Below are 21935 nucleotides of genomic sequence, written 5' to 3' on the forward strand. Positions count from 1 at the left end.
TTTTCTCCAGTTAAACCCTCTTCACAAGAAACAGACCTTAGAAATTCTTCCTGTACATCAAAATTTGAGTCAACATAACGCAAGACAAGTAACATTTCCTCCTGTGTTGAACAATCAGAAGCTTCATTAGCAATGATGCTGAAAAATTTATTCTTTTTAACTTCTGCTAATAGTTGCTTAGTAATCACATCACCGCAGCATTTAATTAATCGATTTTGTGTGGTTTTGGAAATATAACTTGCATTTTTCTGATGACTATTTAAATTATTTTTAAGTATGGTATCAAAAGCCCACATACGAAAGTTAAAAATTCAAAAAAAATTACCAACACCACCTGTTGCATATCCACCAATATCAGGGTGGTATTGGGAGTCATCTCTGTGACCACGAAAGGCTAAATTTGTGCGTCCACACAAAATAATTATGTCAACAATAGATCTTAATTTTTTTCTGTTTTCATTGATTTCTGTTTTTAAATGTTCGTCCACCAAAACATCAATTGCTTGAGATTTCCCAGACATTTTATTTAAAAACGTGAATGAAAAATGCTGGAGCAATCATAATGAAGTTCAGTGGTAGTATTTTCATGCCTTTTAAATGATGCTTTGGCATCATTCCAATGTATAACAGCTCCAGAAAATAGTTTTCTGATGGATGTGGCTCTTTTCAAATAGGTATATAGTCTGTAGACAACAAGCATTTCACTTCATTATGGATAAAATGAGTAATGACTTTGTAATTTTCTAGCAAAGTATCATGACATTTTCTGAAATGACAACTGTTTTTTTTAGGAATAACCCGAGTATTACGTTCTTGTTAAAGTAGTGGTTTGGCAGGTTATTATACAAAATATATATATTTTAGGCTAAACTTATAGCTACGTCCACGAAGAAGACGTTTCTATAATTTAATTTGTACAGAGCGAGAAATTTAGATAACACTGCTGCCATCTTGTTCATAGTATTACAAACCACAGGCAGAAGAATAATTCAAAACCAAATCCATCAACTAAAAAACTTATTAGATATGTTGATATTTTTATGACTAAAATAACTACATTTTTAATGTGAAGAAATTAAAATATTTAATATAAGATATCACTTAGTCACATCTTTTCCTAAATACATTTTAATATTTTTTATATTTTGTTTCCGTGCACCTTCTATCACACGTTTGTCTGCATAATCGACAACGATGAAATTCACTGTTTTGTGTTTAGTCTTAGTTCCACTGAAACACCTATTAAGACCTTCTTGTATGTGTTGATTGCAATGAGAAGCCATATCCCAAGTGCATAGACCGGAAGAAAGGTACAAATCATATCGGACAAAATTTCTTGATGCCTCTCTTGTACATCTGTCTTTTCCCATACTTTTGACCAAATTATGACAACCATTAGAATTGATGAACGTCATACTGGTCCATGTGTAACCCACTTTCCAATGTGGTATGGCCCAATTTTTATGATTATGTTTTAAAAGATCGTTATGCATGATGATATAGATGCGTTTGTTTTGATTTACTGCCGAACCTAATTTCGCATATTTTGATGGTTGAATGGCAACCTTGGAGGAGTCGGAGTGGATCCACGTTCCTTCAAGTTGTCGAATGATGTCTTTTGCTGTCTTGTCGCTATCCTCTGAAGCGAAATCCCGATTAAAATGGATCACTATCACTTCCTCTTCATGCCCATCTTCGTTCATCCAACGGTCAATTTGGCTGATCATTTTCTTAATTGAACCTGCATAAGCATCAGCATGGCATATCCATGCACCTTTCGGATCATAATAGTCTTCCAAACAAGAATCAATATCAAAATACCGAATGCCAAGATCAAGTTGACCATAAAAACTTTTGTCTTGATTGCGATACCAGCAGCTGACTGCTTTTATTTTCCCCAAAAATGAATGATAGTTTAAATGGCTATCAAAACCTGCTCCGGAATTATGCGTTCCTGCCAAAGTAACTTGCATAATGTTTAAATCACAGAGTTCTTCAAACCCATTGCATTTCGTTGCATATGTATAGCTTTGCATCACGATAGACAGAATGGTGAAAAAAATTGAAGCGTGCATTGCTGGACGAGTGATCTAAATAAATAAAATTGCTGTATGATTAATGATATTATGTCTCTCCTAGTTGTTAGTTGTTAGCTTGTCCATTTGATATATTCCAACAGCTATTTAGTGAATCTTTTGCAGCACATAATTTTAAGCACGAACAGAAATAAACCTGTTATTACCATAGAGACTAGTGGATTAAATCGACGGGTTTTCGCCCATCCCAACAAATTCGATAAAAATACATCATAATCCCGTTAACTTGGGGGTTCGAGTTATCGGGGTTACTTTATGATAAAGCATTGTGGAAGGTTCAAGGGAAAGTTCGAGGTATCAGGGTTCGAGGTATCAGGGTTTTATTGTATTTGCTATTTAATATGTGTGTTCATTATCCTTTTAGCATTTACAATGATAAAAATAAATATAAATGAACAATTAAATGAACATAATAGAAATTAAGTTATTTGTTAACTGACCTGATCCTTTTTCAATAAAAAGCGTTCCAATTAGTATGGCTCGTCTTGTCTCTATAAGAATTTAATGTAGAGCTACAGAAGGTGATAATATCAGAAATAATTAGAGCAGAAAAATTGGTAAATATAAAAATTATCTTTTAATCTCTCTCACACTTTCGGAATTTAACCAACAGAAGTAAACGGCGACTGATTGGTTTGTCCGATACCGGCCAAAAAAAATCCATTGGTGCACAAAATTATTAGTTTCTAAAATACTTAGAGCAGAAATAATTATTAAATAAAATTTTATTTTTCTTACTCTACCGATTTTATTTATTAAATATATGCAATCGAGAATGCCCAAAAGGAGTAAATTTTTGAAATAGTAAATCAGTTTCGGTACTATATTCTACTAACTTACCACGGAAACGTCTAAATGGCACTTATACTTTTAACCCACCCATCCAAAACGTCCGCAATGAAATTAGAAATCCCGCATTCATTTTACAGTAGATATTTGCATTATCTTAATTTGTACACTTTAAATAAAAAATGTATACTTTTTTAAAATAATTTCTTTTCAAAAGCTACTGATGATTTAAGTTTCACGTGCACTTAATTTTGAAAGTCTAACAAAATTTACGTTTAATAAATTTCCGGGGGATAATAATTTGTATAAAATCCAAGGATTAACCTATCAATGGCTGGAATTTACTTGACCCATGTACTGCATTTAAAATATTTTGATAGATTATTTATAATAAAGAGTGTGTTATAACGTACATATTAAACACAAGAATCATAAAAAAACATAGCAAATAAATAGATATGGTCCTCTCCAGATTTAGTCCCGGATAATTTTAAAGTACGTAAACACATCATTACAAATGTTTTATAAACACCACAGAGCTTTTTATCAACAGCATATAACATCCAATCTGACAGTATGAGTTTTTTACAAAAATAAGTAGTCGCTTTTAGTTTTAACCAATCAATTAGTTTTAACATCATGAATAATTAGCGCACCTGTTTTACCTACGATAAGGGCGCAGGCTAAATATATATTTTTTTGGTTATTTTAACGCCAGTTAACACGAACACCCCTGTGCATAAAAAATTACCCCTGTGTATAAAAAATTACCCCTGTGTATAAAAAATTGAGGATATTATGTAGCGAAGCCATTTCTACAAGCATTTTTCTTTAAAACAGCGGGAAAAAATGAGTTTATCTTTAAAACATCACACATTAATTCTTTCCAGAAGATGGTAATATTTTCCATTTCCTTTGTTTTTACATAAAATTCACTAGCCTAAAATCTTGACCGTTTTTTTTTTTTGGCTTTGCCTTTTTTTTACCTTTTTTAGACGTATTTTATCAAAAATAAAACTAATTAAATCAGAATAAATTTCACTTGTAATGGAACCGTTCTTGCCCCAAATATTAACGCAATTAACGCAAGATGGAAACCAAACCAGATGAAAATACACACAGAAGACACAATCCACATTTGGCCGTGGATACTGAAGGGTTTTTTAATCCATTTGCTGGTCAGCTAATGTCAAATACAAAGATTTGTGATACATATGAAATGTGTTTTTGTTTTTTAGTTTCTAATTTATTGTTAGGAAGATGTGGACAATAATTGCTATTCATCATCAGATGCTAATGTATTTGTATAACATGGAAAATTCATATTTTTCATCTCATGACGTTATTGCAGTTGGGTGTAAGAAAGAAGCAATAAATGAAATTCCAGGATAGCATAAAGTCCTAAATCCAGTTGTACCACATGTTCCACACATTCCTCTTAAGGCACATGATGTAATATACAATGGAAATAAATGTTATTCAGGTGGTGTTGTCGTTGTTTCTGTTTATAATAAAAAAACTTAAAATGGGTGAAATAATTACAGTGTTCATCATCAATGACTCACCTTTTCTGTTATGTTAGAAACTTAAAACAGAAAAACTTGACACGCATACCTGATTTGTAAAGTGAACAGAATGTTTTAATTAGAATTAATGACTTATATAATGATATTTCACATTATTTTTTGATACTTTGACATTATTTTATGATACTTTGACATTATTTTATGATACTTTTACATTATATTATTTGCTGGAAGACTGCAACGAAATAAAAGCTTTAATCAACACAAGATTGAGACAAACTATACAGTCTGCAGACTAGAAGCATTTTACTCCACTATGGAAAAATGATTAATAGTGTTGTGATATTTCCAACAAAATATCAAAAAGGGCTTTATGATGAGTTTTTTTTTCTGTCAGAATTATAACTCGAGTATTATGTTTTAATTTTCTGGTTATTTGGGAAGATATGATGGAAAAAGAGTTTTATCAATAATAAATTGGAAATCATTATTGCTCAATCAGTCATACAAACAAGTCCTAACAAAACTGATATGCCACGAAAAAAGTATTTATATGAATTTTTTTTCACGCAAAGGTGAGTTTTTAAGATAACATCGTTGCCAATTGGATCATTAAATACCTTAAGAGAATTAATGTTCGCGGGGTTAGTAAGTCCGACTATTTTGTGATGAATTTCATAAATTTCAGGAAAAAAAGAATGGAGGGTTATTATGTAGAACACATAAAAAAGACTGCCAAAGTTGATATTCACATACATATTACGCGTAGTTCTAGATAAATATGAAGAAAGAAAGTGTAAATCGTTCTTTAAGGTGAAAAATTCCAAATTTCACGTGAATCAATTTGTGAAAATTAATTCCCCTAAGGTCGTCCAAAACCAAATCCAAGTAAAATAGTCATTAGATATGTCGATATTTTTTATGACTAAAAAACTACAATTTTAATGTAAAGAAGTTGAAATATTTAATATAAACTCACTTAGTAACATCTTTTCCTAAATACATTTTAATATTTCTTATATTTTGTTTCCGTGCACCTTCTATCACTTGTTTGTCTGCATAATCGACAACGATGAAATTCACTGTTTTTCCTACAGTCTTAGTGCCACTGTAACACCTATCAAGACCTTCCTTTATGTATCGATTGCATTTAGAAGCCAAATCCCAAATGCATAGACCGTGGGAAAGGTACAAGTCATAACGGACAAAATCTCTTGATGCCTCTGCCGCGCACCTTTCCTTATTTATATCGTTGACCAAATTGTGACAACGGTTAGACCAGATCCATTCCATGCTGATCCATGTGTAGCCAACGTTCTCATGTGATATGATCCAGCTTTTCTGATTGGTCTTGATAAGACCGTCATGCATAATGATATAAATGCGTTTGTTATGATTCACTGCAGATCGTAGTGTCGCACCATATGATGGTTGAATGGCAACCTTGGAGGAGTCGGAATGGATCCATTTTCTTTCAAGTTGTTGAATGATATCAAGTCCTGTCTTGTCACTATTTTCTTTAGCAAAATCACGATTAAAATGGATCACTATCACTTCATTTTCATGCCCATCTTCATTCATCCAACTATCAATTTGGGTGATCATTTTCTTTATTGAACCTGCATAAGCACTACTATGACATATCCATGCACTATTTGGTTTGAAAATACCGTCCCAACAAGTATCAATATCAAAATACCGAATGCCGAGATTGAGTTGATCGTAAAAACTTTTGTCCTGGTTGCGATACCAGCAGCTAAATGCTATTCCTTTAGTTGGACTTCTTGTTAAACCGAGTCTCCCAACTAGCGCCCATGAATGATGGTACAAATAACCATCAAAACCTGATCCTGAATTATGCGTTCCTGCCAAAGTAACTTGCATTATGTTTAAATCGCAGAGTTCTTTAAATCCATTGCATTTCGTTGCATATGTATAGCTTTGCATCACGATTAACAGAATGGTGAAAAAAATTGAAGCGTGCATTGCTGGACGAGTAATCTAAATAAGTAAAATTGCTCGACGTTTTAGAATATTGTTTCTTACCTGGCCCGCAGAAAAACTGTCATACTCGGGCATTGGTTTTGCGTTCATCTAACTTATGCAAGGCATAGCTATTTTCTGTATCTTTTACAGCACATTATTCTGAAGCATGAACAAAAAGTAATGGGTAGCCCGTGGAAAAATTCTTAAGATATCACCTTTCGCAACAACTTCGATAAAAATACATCGTATTTGCTACTTCGTGACAATTTTTTTCTTGCGTGCACGCATACAAATAATGCTGTTAGTAAAATAATTCTTACATTAGTTTTCAAAAGTTATTTCCGTTAAAAAGTGCTCTATACCAACAAAGATAAAGTAGAGCGATGTTAAAATTCAATGTATTAGAAAAAAAGTTAAAAAGTACTTTTAACTTATCTTCAAACACAATGAACTTGATTCTTACATTACTTATCATCCATTATTCTTTCAACATTTACTATAACAAAACTGTAACTAAATAAACATAAAAAAAACAGAGAAAAATAGAAGTTATTTTTCAGTAAAAATTGTTCTTACCAGTATGGCTCGTCTTGTCTTAATGAGAATTAAGTGTTGATCTACAAAAGGTGATGATTTCTGAAATAATTAGAGCAAAAAATTTGGTAAATATAAAATTATCTTTTAATCTCCCTCACACTTCCGGAATTTAGCCAACAAAAATATACGGCGACTGATTGGTTTGTCTAATAACGTCCAAAGAAACATTGGTGCATAAAATGACTGGTTTCTAAAATAGCTAGAGCAGAAAATATTAACAAATAAACTTTACTTTATTTACTCTAACGAATTTGTTTATAAAATATATTCAATGAAAAATTACGTATGCCTAAAAAGAGTTAATTTTCGAAATAGCTAGGAAATAAATTGTATCTTTATTAACCTCAGTTTTTATTTACTGTTTATTAGGCTCAGTTCCATTGCACCATTATTATGATGTTCTATGTATTTTAAAGGTATTTTAATTAGCCTCAGTTTTAATGTAGCTATAATTTATTAGCCTCGGTTCTATTGTGCTATTGTTATAGAGTTCTACATATTCATAAAAAAATAGGTCAAAATTAATGCTGCCACTGGAATAAACGCTCAAGGTAATATCCCAGTTCATGATAAAAAAGTTACTTTTGGATAATTGCCCATATGCGAATATACGTCCACGGTGGATACTTAAAAGTAATGAACAAAAATAGTAAAAGTAGATAGCTAAGCAGTGATTACAGCTTGAAAAAAGTACGCCCTGAATTTATCCGGTAAAATATTTAAAGATAAAAAAATATATACATGAGATGGGTAAATGCTTGCAGATAATAATCAGCTGAAAAAAGGATATTATGATGAGAAGACGCTCTTTTACAAATAAACGCCTATATCGGATAATAGTGAATTTTGGGTTTTGAATAAAGACCAGGGCATTTTATTGGTTAAATACAGTGTGTAAAGTATAAAGTAATATGTAATTACACACTTTGCAGTGACTTTTAAAAGAAAAAGAAGGTAGTTTAGCTAGACGTGTACAAATTGGGATAATGCAAACGTCTGCTTTAAAAAGAATAAAAAGATTTGTACATTGTGAACGATTTTCCGTGGTAATTTGAGAGAATATGGTACCAAAAACTGAGTTACAATTTATTCCCTAGCAAACTATTTACTTAGATTGACAACTCTCATTTGGGAATAATTCTATCAAGTATCAAGTCATCATTTCCTTGAATCTTCTTCAACAGTTTTTAAATGTTAAGATGTCTACACTATCGTTGGGTGATTTAAGGTATCCGGCCAAGTTTTTTTTAATATAGTAGTTTTAACATTTAAGCCTTTTATTGCTGTATACATCGATCAGGTCATTCCTACCCATAAGGTTATATACTATTGGAATGATCTCCAGTCTATCGAGACAAAAAAATACTTATTTAATTACTAACTTCTAAAAATTAACTCTTTTTAGGCATACGTAACTTTTCATTGAATATATTATATAAACAAATTCGCTAGAGTAAATAAAGTAAAGTTTATTTAATAATTTTTTCTGCTCTAGCTATCTTAGAAACCAATCATTTTATGCACCAATAAATGTTCCTTTGGACGGTATCACAAAAACCAATCAGTCGACGTTTATTTTTGTTGGCTAAATTCCGACAGTGTGAGATTAAAAGATGATTTTATATTTACCAAATTTTCTGCTCTAATTATTTCAGAAATCATTCTCTTTTGTAGATATACATTGAATTCTCATTAAAACAAGACGAGCCATGCTATTAAAAACAATTTTTACTAAATAATAAATTCCATTCTTCTTTGTTTATTTATGTGTATTTAGTTAAACTTTTATTATAGTAGATGTTGAAAGAATAACGAATGCTAAGTAATGTAAGAATCATTTTTCTAACAGCAGTATTTGTATGCGTACGAGCAAACAAAAACTTGTCACAAAGTAGCAAATACAATATATTTTTATCGAAATTGTTGCGAAAGGCCATATCTTCAGGATTTTTCCACGGGTAGCCCATTAGTTTCTGTTGTGTGCTGTAAAAGATACACGAAATAGCTATGCCTGGAATAAGTAAGATCGATGCCCGAGTATGACAGGTTTTTTGCAGGCTAACAACCAGGTAAGAAATAATATTCTAATACGTCGAGCATTTTTCCCTATTTAGATTACTCGTCAAGCAATGTACGCTTCAATGTTTTTCACCATTCTGTTTATCGTGATGCAAAGCTCTACAAATGCAACAAAATGCAATGGATTTGAAGAACTCTGTGATTTAAAGATTACGCAAGTCACTTTGGCAGGAACGCTTAATTCCGGGGCAGGTTTTGATGGACAGTTAAACTATCATTACTGGGTCTCACTGGTGGGAAACTTGCTGTTAATATTAATACTGATAATCGTCCAGAAAAAGTAAAAGCCATTAGCTGCTTTTATGGCAACCAGGACAAAGTTTTTCCAGTCAACTCAGTCTTGGCATTCGGTATTTTGATATTGATACTTAGGACGAGTTAGGACGAGTATTTCGAACCAAATAGTGCATAGATATGCCATGGTAGTCAATAAAAGAAATGATCGCCCAAATTGATAGTTGGATGAATGAAGATGGGCATGAAAATGAAGTTATTGTGATCCACTTTAATCGTGATTTTGCTAAAGAAAATAGTGACAAGACAGGACTTGATATTATTCAAAAATTGATTCACGTAAAATTTGGAATATTTTACCTTGAAGAAAGAGAAAACTACACATAATATCTATGTGAATATCAACTTCAGCTGTCTTTATTATGTGTTCTACATAATAACCCTCCATTCTTTTTTTCCTGAAATTTATGAAATTCAATTCTCGCAAAATATTCGGACATACCAACTACGCAAAAATTAATTCTTGCGAAACTTATATTTTATTTTAAAAAAATCTCTCCGGAAATTAGTTCTCTTTACATTTTAAAATTGTGTCTCCATATCTAACAAGTTTTTTTTTTGGATTTGGTTCGGAACTACCTTAGGAGAATTAATTTTCGTAAATGTTCAGAACTTTTGTTAATTTCGCAAAAATTAGTTTCCGCGAAAACTATTTGGAAGCTTGGCGAAAATTAATTTACGTGAAAGCACATTTTAAAGCCCATGTACTATGATATGTTGGTTTACTCTTTGTCACGGCCGCGGCGGTCCTGGGGCCATTTTAAACACACTTCAACAATTTTATTAGGATGACTTGAAAGGAACTATCTTAAATTGTTTTTATGCTTACAATACGTAATATTTTTTATGTTTTTAAAGTAAACAGGGATAGAACTTTCAATTAACCACATTTGGCACAACAGTTATAGTATTGTATTATTAGCACAAGAATGTGCAATAGATCAATCAATTTAAATGCCAGAATTAACACAGCATTTTATTAGACCAGGATATTATAACCCGACACATCAACTCTATCATCAGAATCATTAGAGATTAACCAGAATCATCAGAACATTAACATATTCACAATGATTCTGTAGAACCATAAAGCAACAGAATCACCAAAACATTTGATTTCACCTGTTCTTTCATCAAAATTATGAATTTTAACAACAGGATTAGTAAAACATTAATTTCACTAAGTCATTCCTCATAAGTAATGAAAAACTGAGAGTTTTTTTACGGTGTATTCGCTTGTTTTTAGTCATTATTGAGCAAAGCGGATTCGCACATTTTGAAGTATCATTAAGCAGATTCGCTCGTTTTTAGTCATTATTGGGCGGATTCGTTCATATTGTAGTATAATTGAGCGGATTCGCTCATTTTGTAGATTAAACAAGACTGGTATTTCAGGTTAAAACAAAGTCTATGGTTTAAAACAATAGATAATTGTGCAGAAAAATAAGTAAAAAAAACAATTGAGAAATTAAAATAATAACCATCCAAGTCTGAATTTTAATATTCTTACAAAAAGCGTGCGACCAGGAAACATCATATTTTTGAAATCGTTTTCATTTAGACGACAGAAGTTGCAACACTGCGCGAGCTGCAACTTCCGACAGCATTTTTGTATTTCTTAAAAATTTACAGGCATGTTTGGCATACCTATATATCTCAAAGACGTGGTTTCTTAAAATAGAAGGAAATGATTAGGCTCGGGCGGTGGTGACTGCAATCTTTGGCAAAATATGTTAGCATAAGACTGTAAATATTAACCGTCCCAACCAATAATTACTTAGGTTCATTAAAAAATATAATGTGAACTTGTCAATGTTTACAGCGCACTTAAGTTTGACATGGATTAAGCCGTAATTCTGACATAATACAAGGTGCGACTAACTTTACTAACAAATTTTAAACACAGCTTGGCGAATCTAGTATAAGCAGAACTTGCACTGTCGCAGCTTTCAGTTTGTGGAGTATTGGTGAAGTGATGATTTTTGCTGTTATTTTTGGCAAGGGCTGTGGTTAAATTCGCAAAAGTAGGTTGTCGAAATAAATTTCTTTGGCGTTGATGAAATGACGCGTAAGACGGTATAGTTCGTAAATTTTATAAATAGTATGGTGTTTTACATTTTTTTAATTTTTATCTATTCGGTCATTATACAAAGTTACTACAAATGTGTACTAAACTATTGCGCATATACCGAAAGTTATTGTACTTGTTTACAAAGTGATTGGCCATGTGCACAGAACTATTGCGTACGTGTTTAAAGCTATTTCGCATATACAGAAAGTTATTGCACTTGTTTACAAATTGTTTGGCCATATGCACAAAACTATTACGTATTGTACTTGTTAACAAAGTAATTGCCCATATGCACAAGGCTATTTCGTATGTGTTTAAAGTTAATGCGCATGCGCAGTTCTTATAACATCGATATGAAAAACTGGTATACACGGCTAAATCCAATCGCGCTTTTGCTGATGATGATATACACCCAAGACACTGAGGTTGATTAGTTAATCCAGAAACAAGCTTAAAGAAAAGCTCTATTTTAGCTTCGCCAATGAACGAAATTTACCAAATAACTTAAAGCCACTTACAAATGTCCAGTTCAATGATGACTGAAATAAACTCTCGGAATGCAATTTTGTTCCCAGGACCACCAAAAGGATCTTAAGGCAATGTTTCTTGGGACTTTTACCACTACTCATGCCGACAGGTTCTTGTATGCGCAACTTTTATTTGCTGATAATTCTCATTATTTAAATTTCTAAAAACATTTTCCTTGAGCGTTGACATTTAAACTTCTGGATTTGAAGCTTGCTTTTGAGGGAAGAAGCTTTTGAAAGTCGAATCAATGCTTTTTCAAAGCATGAACTTAAATGTAAAAAAGTTTCAAATAATTTGCATTACACTTTAATCCTGGTACTGTTGTTGTTAATAAAAATGCTCTTCTAAATATTGTGTGTTGTACTAAAAACTCGAAACAAATTGAAACGAATAAAAGGTTTGTGTGGCGTGGACAAGATGCTTTCAAGTTCTCGTTTTAATCTTAAATGAAAAATGTGACCACGGTTTTAAGTTTAGTGAGACGCTAATGTTTTTGTCTTTTTGAATTTTTTGAATCCAGAACTTTTTTCGTTAGGAGATTACGTCAAATATATTTTGGTGGTATTGACGTAACACGACAGTTTACAACTAACGATAAAGAAAGAGTAAAAGTTAGAACCAAGAATTGTATTCTTTATTTGTTGTTTCAATAAAGTAAGTGATTTTCATATGACAGACCAAAAACAATTTAGATGCAAATATGGAAAGCATTTTATAATTTTTAACACTTAAATGTTTCCAATTTATTAGTCCAATGCAAAAAAATCTATGCTCTATGCGTTTGTTTTGACGTATTAAAAAAGGTCCATAACTGACGTCAAATAAAGCGGATATTTATAAATTTCTCATTCCTGCTGTAACCTTCATCGAGTTCAAACGTGCAACAACAACAAACTAAAGAAGAAGAGTGTTAGTGTTGCCCATGGCCGCTCGGCGGTTGCGGGAAGCAGTTGCGGAGACGAGAACAGAAGAACCAACGCATACATTTATACGTGTGAAAGGTGTTGATGAAGATGACAGTTTGGCAGTAGATTCCTTCAGAGGATTTCCGAATGAATCCCAAGAAAGTGAGTTATTGGTGGAAATAATTGGTGAGCAACTTTATAAAGGTTTCACAAGGTTTTGTCCTGCAATATACGATATACACAGTTTTAATGCGTAGAACTGATGAACAGTTAATTTTTAGGTCATTATTCTTTATAATAAACAAGACAAAAAAGCAAATTTCCCGGAAAAAAATTGGAAATACTTTCTTCAGTTGCTCTGTGTTGTTTTGCTCCCTTATATACAATGATAATGATAATTCTCTCTGGATTATTTGCACCTATGATAACCACTGGTAACTCTCCTTCCCTGATTCCCCGCCAATAACATCTTCCGAAAAATCAGTTGTTAACTCTTGAAAATTTCTACCTTCCAGCTGAATTTTTGTTGTTGTTGTTCCCTGTTATAAAAAGACTTACTATGAGAACATAAGTGCTGACCTATGATCTTCATATTTCTTGTCCTGTTTTGGTGATAAGGACAACCTTGTTCCCAGGGCTTTTCTCTCTCACTAGCACTTCTATTTTAGGTCTGCACAGCGTAGAAAATGTTGCTGCGAACATTCAGAACAAAGAAAAATTTATAGTACTTAGTTGCAATCTCAATCGAAGCGCTCTTTTTCTCCTTTTTTATACTAGAACGGCAAAGTAGAAGCAAAGAGCCCTGGGCTCAAGGTTGCCTTAGTTAATAATGTTAGAGGTAGTAAGTTAGTTAGTTGTCTCTTACCAGCTACTGACATTCGGAAATTTAATTTTATATTATTTACTTAATATTCTCCATCTTTTTTTGGTGTTTGTTAACACAACTTCGTACCCAAAGGTTCTTGTTTCTTTGAATTAACTAGTAGCGGCTTTAACATCGGGTAACAAACCCTAGGGAATGAGGATGCCTAAACAAGATTTCCCAGTCCTCACTATGTGTCTAAGATAAGTACGCCTATCATTGTACAGTACATTAGGTGCTCAGGCAGGATGCTTTTAATTTTTGACTTCTATTTTTGAGTGTTTTCGCTGGCATAACGTAAAAAATAATTGTGTTATTTTTTTAACAAAAAATTAAACAAAAAAAAGGAGGATGAAAAGACAATGGTAGATAGGACAGATTCGTAGTAAATAAAAAAAATTTTTATATATAATTTCTTGCAAGGGGATCTAGTTTAAAAAGGTACTCATCTTTCTTTGTAATTTTAATTTTAAAAATTTATCATTAAGTTTCTGAGAAGGGCTACGAAACGGCCGTTTCGTTTTTCAAATTAAGTGACTTACAAAACATTTAAGCTAATGGCGGTTGAAAATTTATGGTCGCTGAGGACAAAAACAACATCTTAAATAATCTTAAATATCATATTGGGCATTCAAAGATAACTGAAAATGACAGAAATGTTCCCCACATTTATTGAATATCTATAATTTATTCGATATAGGCACTGGCCTTGCTTTTAACAACAGTTTTCTTGAACTCACTAGCTAGCTAAATCCTTTGGAATTTTGCATAGAAACATACAAGTTCATTACACATAAAGCAAGTCGAACTTTTTACAGGTATTAATTACCTTAGACAGTAACTTGCTTTTTTTAACAAATGCAGCTCCTCTTGTGTCTCTACAGACCGCAGCTGATTTTACCGCCAAAAAGAATACTAAAGGAAATTTTTTCATTTTTTAGAATTTTTTTAGATAAAAAAATATAGCAAATTCATCATAAGAAATGTATTTATTCGTAAACAGACAGTCTAGACGTCTATGTGGTTTAAAGTGTGTATAACTTCTTGCAGCTTGACCTTTTGAGTGGTCTGTTTATTACACGCTATTCTTCGGAATGTGCGGGGATTGAGCTTATTGAATCGTTTCGTAGCCCCTTTAACAATAAGTATTTTTATTTCGCGTTTAATTGTTGTTAAACCATAGCATGATTGGGTGCGGTTCTCAATCTTTATTTTGTACCTTTATCTTTTGTAATTAAGAAGTTAAATATAAATTTATATATTCATGAATTGAACCGTATTTTCCCCACAGATGTACCAAAACCTGCACGTGGACCACTTCCTCCTCGATCTTTACCACCTTTGGTCCCAAAAATTTACAAACAGGATGAAACTGAGGTAGCAAATTCCAAAAGGGAAAATGACAATTCTGAGTTGGAAGGTTCGAACGCCGAATGTGCTGAATTGGAGCCTCCGGTACAAAAGCTAAAGGAAGACACAACAGACAAGGGCAAAGAAAAACAAGAAAAGCCAGTAAAGAAAAGATTCCGAAGAATTTTTCGATGTTTGCGACTGCGAAAAAAGGTTAACGAAGAAAGTTTGGAAACCCCCGAAGTAATTGCACAACAAGATAACAAAAAATTCAAGCTTTTTTCAAAATTTTTTAAACGAAAGAAGAAAATAGGTAAAGTCAAAGAGAACGCAAAAGTTGTGGAGAAGAAAGGTGAATTGGTTTCGCTTAAAGACGTGTCTAACAAGGTCCCTGGTAATTTGAAAAACGAATGTGGATATTGCATGAGCAGAAAAGACAGAGTGCGAGAGACGTGTTACAATCTTATTGGACCATGCTTTGGAGTATTGAAAATAAACGTTGTCGATAAAAATGCACCAATTGCGATAACAGGAAAAAGTATTGCATTACATCAAGAAGATGGATCAAAGATGGTTACCAAGGGTAAAACTGGAAAGAAGAAGAAAAGAAAAGGTTTGAAACGTGCAAAGTCTTTTACAGCACTAAAGACATCAAAAAATGCCTCTGTGCATGATAACATCAATGATGAAGATCGTGCTGACAGAGAAAGTGAGGATGAGACTGATAGTGAACTTCAGTTGCTTTTTGCTCAATCCCCCAACACTCCTGTTAACGGAGAATCTTGCAACACATTTTCACCTGCATTAGATGTAGATTATGAGGATATTCCAACTGGTGCTAAGCGACATGTTCATTTCGAAATACCTCATTGGGATGAACATGATCGAAAGCCTGGTTCAAGGTGCGCTACACCAAAGCCTAAAGAACCAAGTGCTGAACGACGAAGGGAACGAAAGACAATCATGAAGTTACGATTGGAACAAATAAAAGCAGAGGAGGCTCGACTAAAAATGCAGCATGAGCGTATTCGACCAATCAGCGCTCGAAGAGATCGCGTAAACAAAACAAAAATTGATTTGAAAGCTCTTGAAGCTGAGCGAAGAAGAGCCCAGCTTGAGCATATGAAGACCAAAGAAAAGGCAATAAAGTTGAACAAAGATGTTTTGAATGATGCTAAATTGGAGGTATATATAAATCATGAATATTTTTCTATGTCTTCATGTAAGCAATGGCTGTAGTAGTTCAGACGATTTATTGATAATAATGGCTTGGCAAAAAAAGTATACATTTGTTTTTATAGAAAATTAACTTGATTAATGAACGTGCAGAAGCTGTTCGCGCTCAAAAGGAGAAAAAGGAGATGGAGGAAATGGAAAGACGACGTAAGCGTGCTGTAGAACTGCAAAGAAGTTTGGCTTCTAGTAAAGGTAGACGAAACAACAACCTGTCAGTCAAAGTTGAAGTATGTTCTTTAATTATTGTTGAACTTATGTTTATTATTACATAGCTTAGTAAACAAATTTTGACTTCTTAGAAATTGAAAGAAAAGCATGCTCATGTGGATGCTAGACGTTGCCAGAAACGCAATGACCTATCAGCTCAAGGTGCAATTCCACAAGTTCCACAAGTGGGTGTCGTTGCTGAACATGAACCAAGACCAGCTCCTGTGACACATGATGATGTTGTATTACCAGTTGTTGCAAAACGTCGCGCAAAAGACGTTGTTGCTCAAATTGCAGATAGCAAAAAACTTCGAGAAGGGCAAATGCGAGGAAAAATCGAAACAAGAGTAAACAGTGAACGAGATGCACTTGTACGACAACAGCATAATCAGAATAGCGGTGAAGAGGGTGAGATTAGTCTCAAAGCAGAAGTAGGGGAAGAGCTTGTTGTCGGCCGACGACGACGACGTCGAAAAAAACACACGGCACAGGAGGGTGATGCTAAAGTTGCAGCAGAGGTAAGAAAATCATTTTGTTAAGTCGCTTGGTGAGGTTTATAATATCCTGGTTATTTATGTACCTTTCTTATTTTAGCCTCCAAATTTTCAATAACTTATTCAAGATTCAGTAACTTTCAAATTGGCTTTAAAGACGGATTTATTTATTTATACTTGTACAGAGGACTTGATGTTGAGGCTTTGGGTTTGTTTATTTGAGTTTTTGTTTGAATATCAAATATTTTAAAACATTTTATACAGACATTCAAAAAGTACGCTCGCCATTCGAGGGCGGGATAATTGGGGATTTAGGGAGTCGAACTTGGGACAAGACTTGGATGTAATAAAGTAGGGAGGGAGGGAGGGAGGAAGGGACAAAGGTAAAGAGAAAAATGGGAAGGGAGGATCAGAAATGGTTTATTTCATCAAATGTACTTTTTGAATACAATCTGTTTTATTGATGAACAAGAATGCAAAAAAGTTAGAAAGATGTCTTGTCGTGTAAAACTGTTTATTCACTAAAAGGGAACGCGATAAACCACCTTGCTAAGTGCGTTGTCGTACATCATTCAACCAGCGTTTGTCCTTTCTGAAAATGTAACATCAATTCAAATTTACCATCTTTAATAAAGGATGCTACTTTAACTATTCTTGGGAATTGCGGCGCCCAATGATTTAGTTAAGACAGCGCCTCGTCGACAGGAAACAAAAAATGGCGGCAAGTAATTATGTTTCTTGTCTTAAAGAATCACGAAATGCAAACTTATCATCTATAAAAAAGGATGCTACTCTAACTATTCTTGGGAAGGCGGCGCCCAATGATTTAGTTAAGACAGCACTCCATCCACAGGAAACAACAAAATGGCGGCAAATAATTTTGTTTCTTTTCTTTAAGAATTTCTTAAATTACAAATTGCATATTTAAATTTTCAATGAATACAGACAAATAAAACGAATGATATATGACTGGGAAAGAAGGATGTTTGAAAATAAAAAATAGTTTTACATGACAAGATCGAAGCGTTTTGATCGGATGAAAGTTTTCGTCAATAAAATTAATAAGATGATTTAGAATTTTTAATGTTTATACAAAAGCTCGAATTTTCATTCCCATTGCTGATGTTGATGGGACTCTTTCTAAAAAAAATATATTTTTCACATAAATTAAGGACTTTTGTTTTAACCTTCTGTTTGTAAATAATAATCAAGGTGTAATGTTAGTAGTGTTCCACAAGATTCTAAATCACATTCGACGGAGAGTGATTTATTACACAGTCATGCAGTCATGCTAAGCTTTTTGCCTCGCTTTTAATCTTTTATAAAGAAAACCTTGTTTGCACGAGTTCTGTATTCTAACATTTCTGTATTGCTACATTTCCCTTGTGGTCCCTGACTGACTGCTGCGAATGATTTTCTATTTCGGACATTTCGTCACAGAGTGAACAAAAAAAAGGCATGCTGTATATATCGGTCATATTAAAATGTTGATTTTTCGCTTTCTTGGTACAATTGTTAACAAAAATTAGTCCAATAAAATTAACCCTTTGACTCCGCAGGGCACGAATTGCTATCGCAGCAAGGGAGAAATGCCGACATGCTGTCTATTGGCCATAGCTCGTGAACACTTAACCGTGAGATATCAAGATGAAGTCGCATATGAAAAAGAATTAAATTTCTCATAGAGCAAGAAATCAAATTTAAATTTAAAAGATTTTACGCAAAGAGCAAGAAAAGATACGGCTTCTTCGAAAAACTTCTGCGGAGTCTAGGGTTGTTTTGTTTTTTACCAGTCTTAGTACTAAACTAGACAATAATGGTGAAGTCAAAATTGTTTTTCCAAATTTGGTCCAGAAAGGTCCAAAATAAACTATTTTTCTTAATTTGCAATAGACACAACACGCGCCAAACATAATGACATCAAAGATTTTAACACTCAGTATCTTTGAAAATCACTTAGTTCTGATAATCCAGTACCTTTAAGTTTAAATCTCTTGGGCGGTTCCTCTAAAAATATTTCTAGGGCTGTTCGTCTAAAAATATCTCAAGGGCGGTTCCTCTAAAAATATCTCAGGGCTGTTCCTCTAAAAATATCTTTAGGGTGGTTCCTCTAAAAATATCTGTAGGGCTGTTCGTCTAAAAATATCTCTAAGGCGGTTCCTCTAAAAATATCTCTAGGGCTGTTCCTCTAAAAATATCTTTAGGGTGGTTCCTCTAAAAAAGACAAAATCTCCATAATTTTCTTCTACCTCTTTTTATTCACCGATTACATTTGCGATACGGTGGCATTTAGAGGTTACGATAAATTTCAGTTTAGGCGGTGCAGTTCGCACTCATCACTGCTAACCACGAAACAACAGCATAGGAATGTCGTAGCGACCATTTCCCTCCTATTAGGAATTTTTTGTAGTTTGTTTTGTCGATATTTAACATAAACGTCACTTCGAGACCAACTCTCGTACGACTGAACTTCCATGATATATAAATAATTTTGTAACGAAAATTACAAGATTTCATATAATTATCACCTCTTCACTACTTTCGCCAAGGTGTCTCACTAATTACTAATCCAAACTCTTTCTGCCATGGGAGGCGTTAGTACGACCTTCCGTTTAAGCGAAGCCGATTCTTGCTCTGGAGTTTTGGCGTTATTCTGCTAAGAGACTGCTATCTTCGCTCTGTTTTTCTTCCTGTAAATTACGCAACACTTCCCATGAAGATATTAAAAACATATTCAAGGGGACCTCCCGCCCAAGAATAATACGATATAAATTGATTCATATCAATCTCATATTAACCAATTTAGTATTTATTTATTTATTTTAACCATATCGCGGTTATAAGTTGTAAATTTACAAAAAGTTTAGCACTTTTTTTTAACACATTTCTCTTCGTCAAGGAGCCTTTTTTTAACAGCCGATATGTGTGCTAGACTTAGGGTGAAATGCTCATCCAATTCAGAGAAATTGGGAAACTGGAAGTGTCCGCAAACATTAGATAGGTAGTTCAAATTTAGCCTTTTATTTAAGTGACAAATTACTCCATACACCGGTTTTTTACACTGAAGACATTATTCATTAATTAGATTTCCATAAAAATCATTTTAACTTTATAACAAAGAGCCTTGGGATCGAGGTTGAACTCTAGTGCGTCTACGGAATAATAGTTCCTTTCCCTCACAATATTTTGCAAATTTCTGACAATTTCAAACTTTCCTGACAGAGCGGACAACGTGAAATAAATTTAGTAGTAGCTCAGGATTGCCACATCATATCATAAATTAAGGTTTACATTAAGAACAAAATTTTCGGACAGAAAAATTTCGGATCTTTTGTTGTCCGAAAAATTTTCCGTCCGAAATTTGATTTTGCCGAAAGTTTTTCCGTCCAAAAATTTTGGTTTTCCTAATTTTTTATAAACAGGACCAATGCATTGAAATTACACATAGGGTAATCAGAAAATCAATAAAAACTGCAGTTATTTTCACATTTGGCTGAGGCTCTATCTGTAAAGTTGGATCCAGAACACCCTTTTATAGATCTTGATTGGATATATGTACACTAGCCTACTTTTTGCTTTTTGCTTTCTTTTTGTGTCATTTCCCGTAATCTTTACTTTTGAAATTTGGTTAAAATTCGTTCAAAAGACTTACGCATACATTTTTTGACTTTATAAATCTTGACCGAAAATTTTTCCGCTGAAATAAAAAATTGTGTCCGAAAGTTTTTCCACCGAAAATTTTAGTTCTTAATGTAGGACGTTTTAGTAAATTTTGAGGCATTTAATATATTTTTAGGTTTAAAAATAGAGAAAATTTTAGGAGTTTAATGAAAATGTTAGGAATTGTTTAAGTGGCATTATCTTAAACTACAAATTTTCACATCAGCCAGCGTATTTTTCATTTCAGAGCCTCAACAATGTTAAGAAATTTTTAAAATTTAGCTTGACAATAATTTATGTTGTCATTTATTGAGAAAGAAAAAACAAGAGAACTGCTTGGTAGGTTGTTTGTTGGCTTATCCACGTTGAAAAAATGTCAAATTATCATTCCAATTTTCACTCTCGTCCGTGTATAGCAGATGTTTAGGTTTTTGCCAAATAATCTCAGTCTCAACCCTTAGCAATGTGGTTTATAATAAAGAATGTGTCACAAAATATTAAAAAAGTTTAAGGTGTTTCCAGAAAACAAGCGAAGAAAAGGTCTAAAGCAGATCCCGCATACTTTTATCATAAATTTTGCATTTTCAGTCTCTTGATTGCTTAAAAATGGTTTTTCAAGCCTTCTTTGTCTTTTCGATCCAATTTCTGGACAAACTCAACTCTGGAGTCTCACAAAACCAAAAAGTGTAAAAGTAATCACATTCTCAAAGAAACAATGCTGCAACTGATAAACAGCTCATTGATGTGACTGAAAAAGGGTCGTCTTGTCAAAACTCAAATAAATTCACCCTTCGGAAAGTGCTCCAACCTTTATGAAAAAATGCTTGACTAGACTGACAACTTGTAGTATAACATGTAAATTTAAGATTAATATGCAAATATCAACAACAAGAACTACAATCAAACTACTGGAAAAAACCAATTTCTTTGAATTTACACATCAACAGTTAAAAGGAAAAAAGGAAACAAAAAATAAAGTAAGACGAAAAGATATTTTGGGACATTTTAGGAAAACATCGATTTTTAAAACAATTTACCCGAATGACAAAAAGTTAGATTCTTTTAGGTATTTCATTGGATTTGCGACAACCATGTTGTAGTTGATCCCTCTCTCATTTTGATACAAGCTATCATCCTTTCAGAGTTTACGTACTTTTTAACTTAAACCCTCGAAGGTCATGGTAAGTCATTATCCGGCCTTAAATTTGATATGGCTAACAAAAAAGCATGCTAAAATAAATGATAATGACGTCAA

The 21935-nt window shown here is 33.2% G+C and overlaps 2 protein-coding genes across 2 annotated transcripts; one reads left to right on the forward strand and one right to left on the reverse strand.

Annotated features, from left to right (window-relative positions):
- Nucleotides 1-1043: 1043 nt before the first annotated feature.
- Nucleotides 1044-3014, reverse strand: LOC130655570 (uncharacterized). The gene is made up of 2 exons (XM_057458338.1): nt 2537-3014; nt 1044-2090 (listed from the first exon to the last, which is right to left on the reverse strand). The coding sequence occupies exon 2, from the start codon at nt 2073-2075 to the stop codon at nt 1098-1100; it is 978 nt and encodes a 325-aa protein (XP_057314321.1). The 5' UTR covers nt 2076-2090; nt 2537-3014; the 3' UTR covers nt 1044-1097.
- A 10686-nt stretch (nt 3015-13700) lies between these two features.
- LOC130653822 (uncharacterized) lies at nt 13701-20307 on the forward strand. The gene is made up of 4 exons (XM_057456327.1): nt 13701-13712; nt 14973-16268; nt 16385-16546; nt 16619-20307. The coding sequence occupies exons 1-4, from the start codon at nt 13701-13703 to the stop codon at nt 17063-17065; spliced, it is 1917 nt and encodes a 638-aa protein (XP_057312310.1). The 3' UTR covers nt 17066-20307.
- Nucleotides 20308-21935: the final 1628 nt, after the last annotated feature.

This window comes from Hydractinia symbiolongicarpus, chromosome 8 (assembly GCF_029227915.1).
Source record: "Hydractinia symbiolongicarpus strain clone_291-10 chromosome 8, HSymV2.1, whole genome shotgun sequence".
Lineage (NCBI taxonomy): Eukaryota > Metazoa > Cnidaria > Hydrozoa > Anthoathecata > Hydractiniidae > Hydractinia > Hydractinia symbiolongicarpus.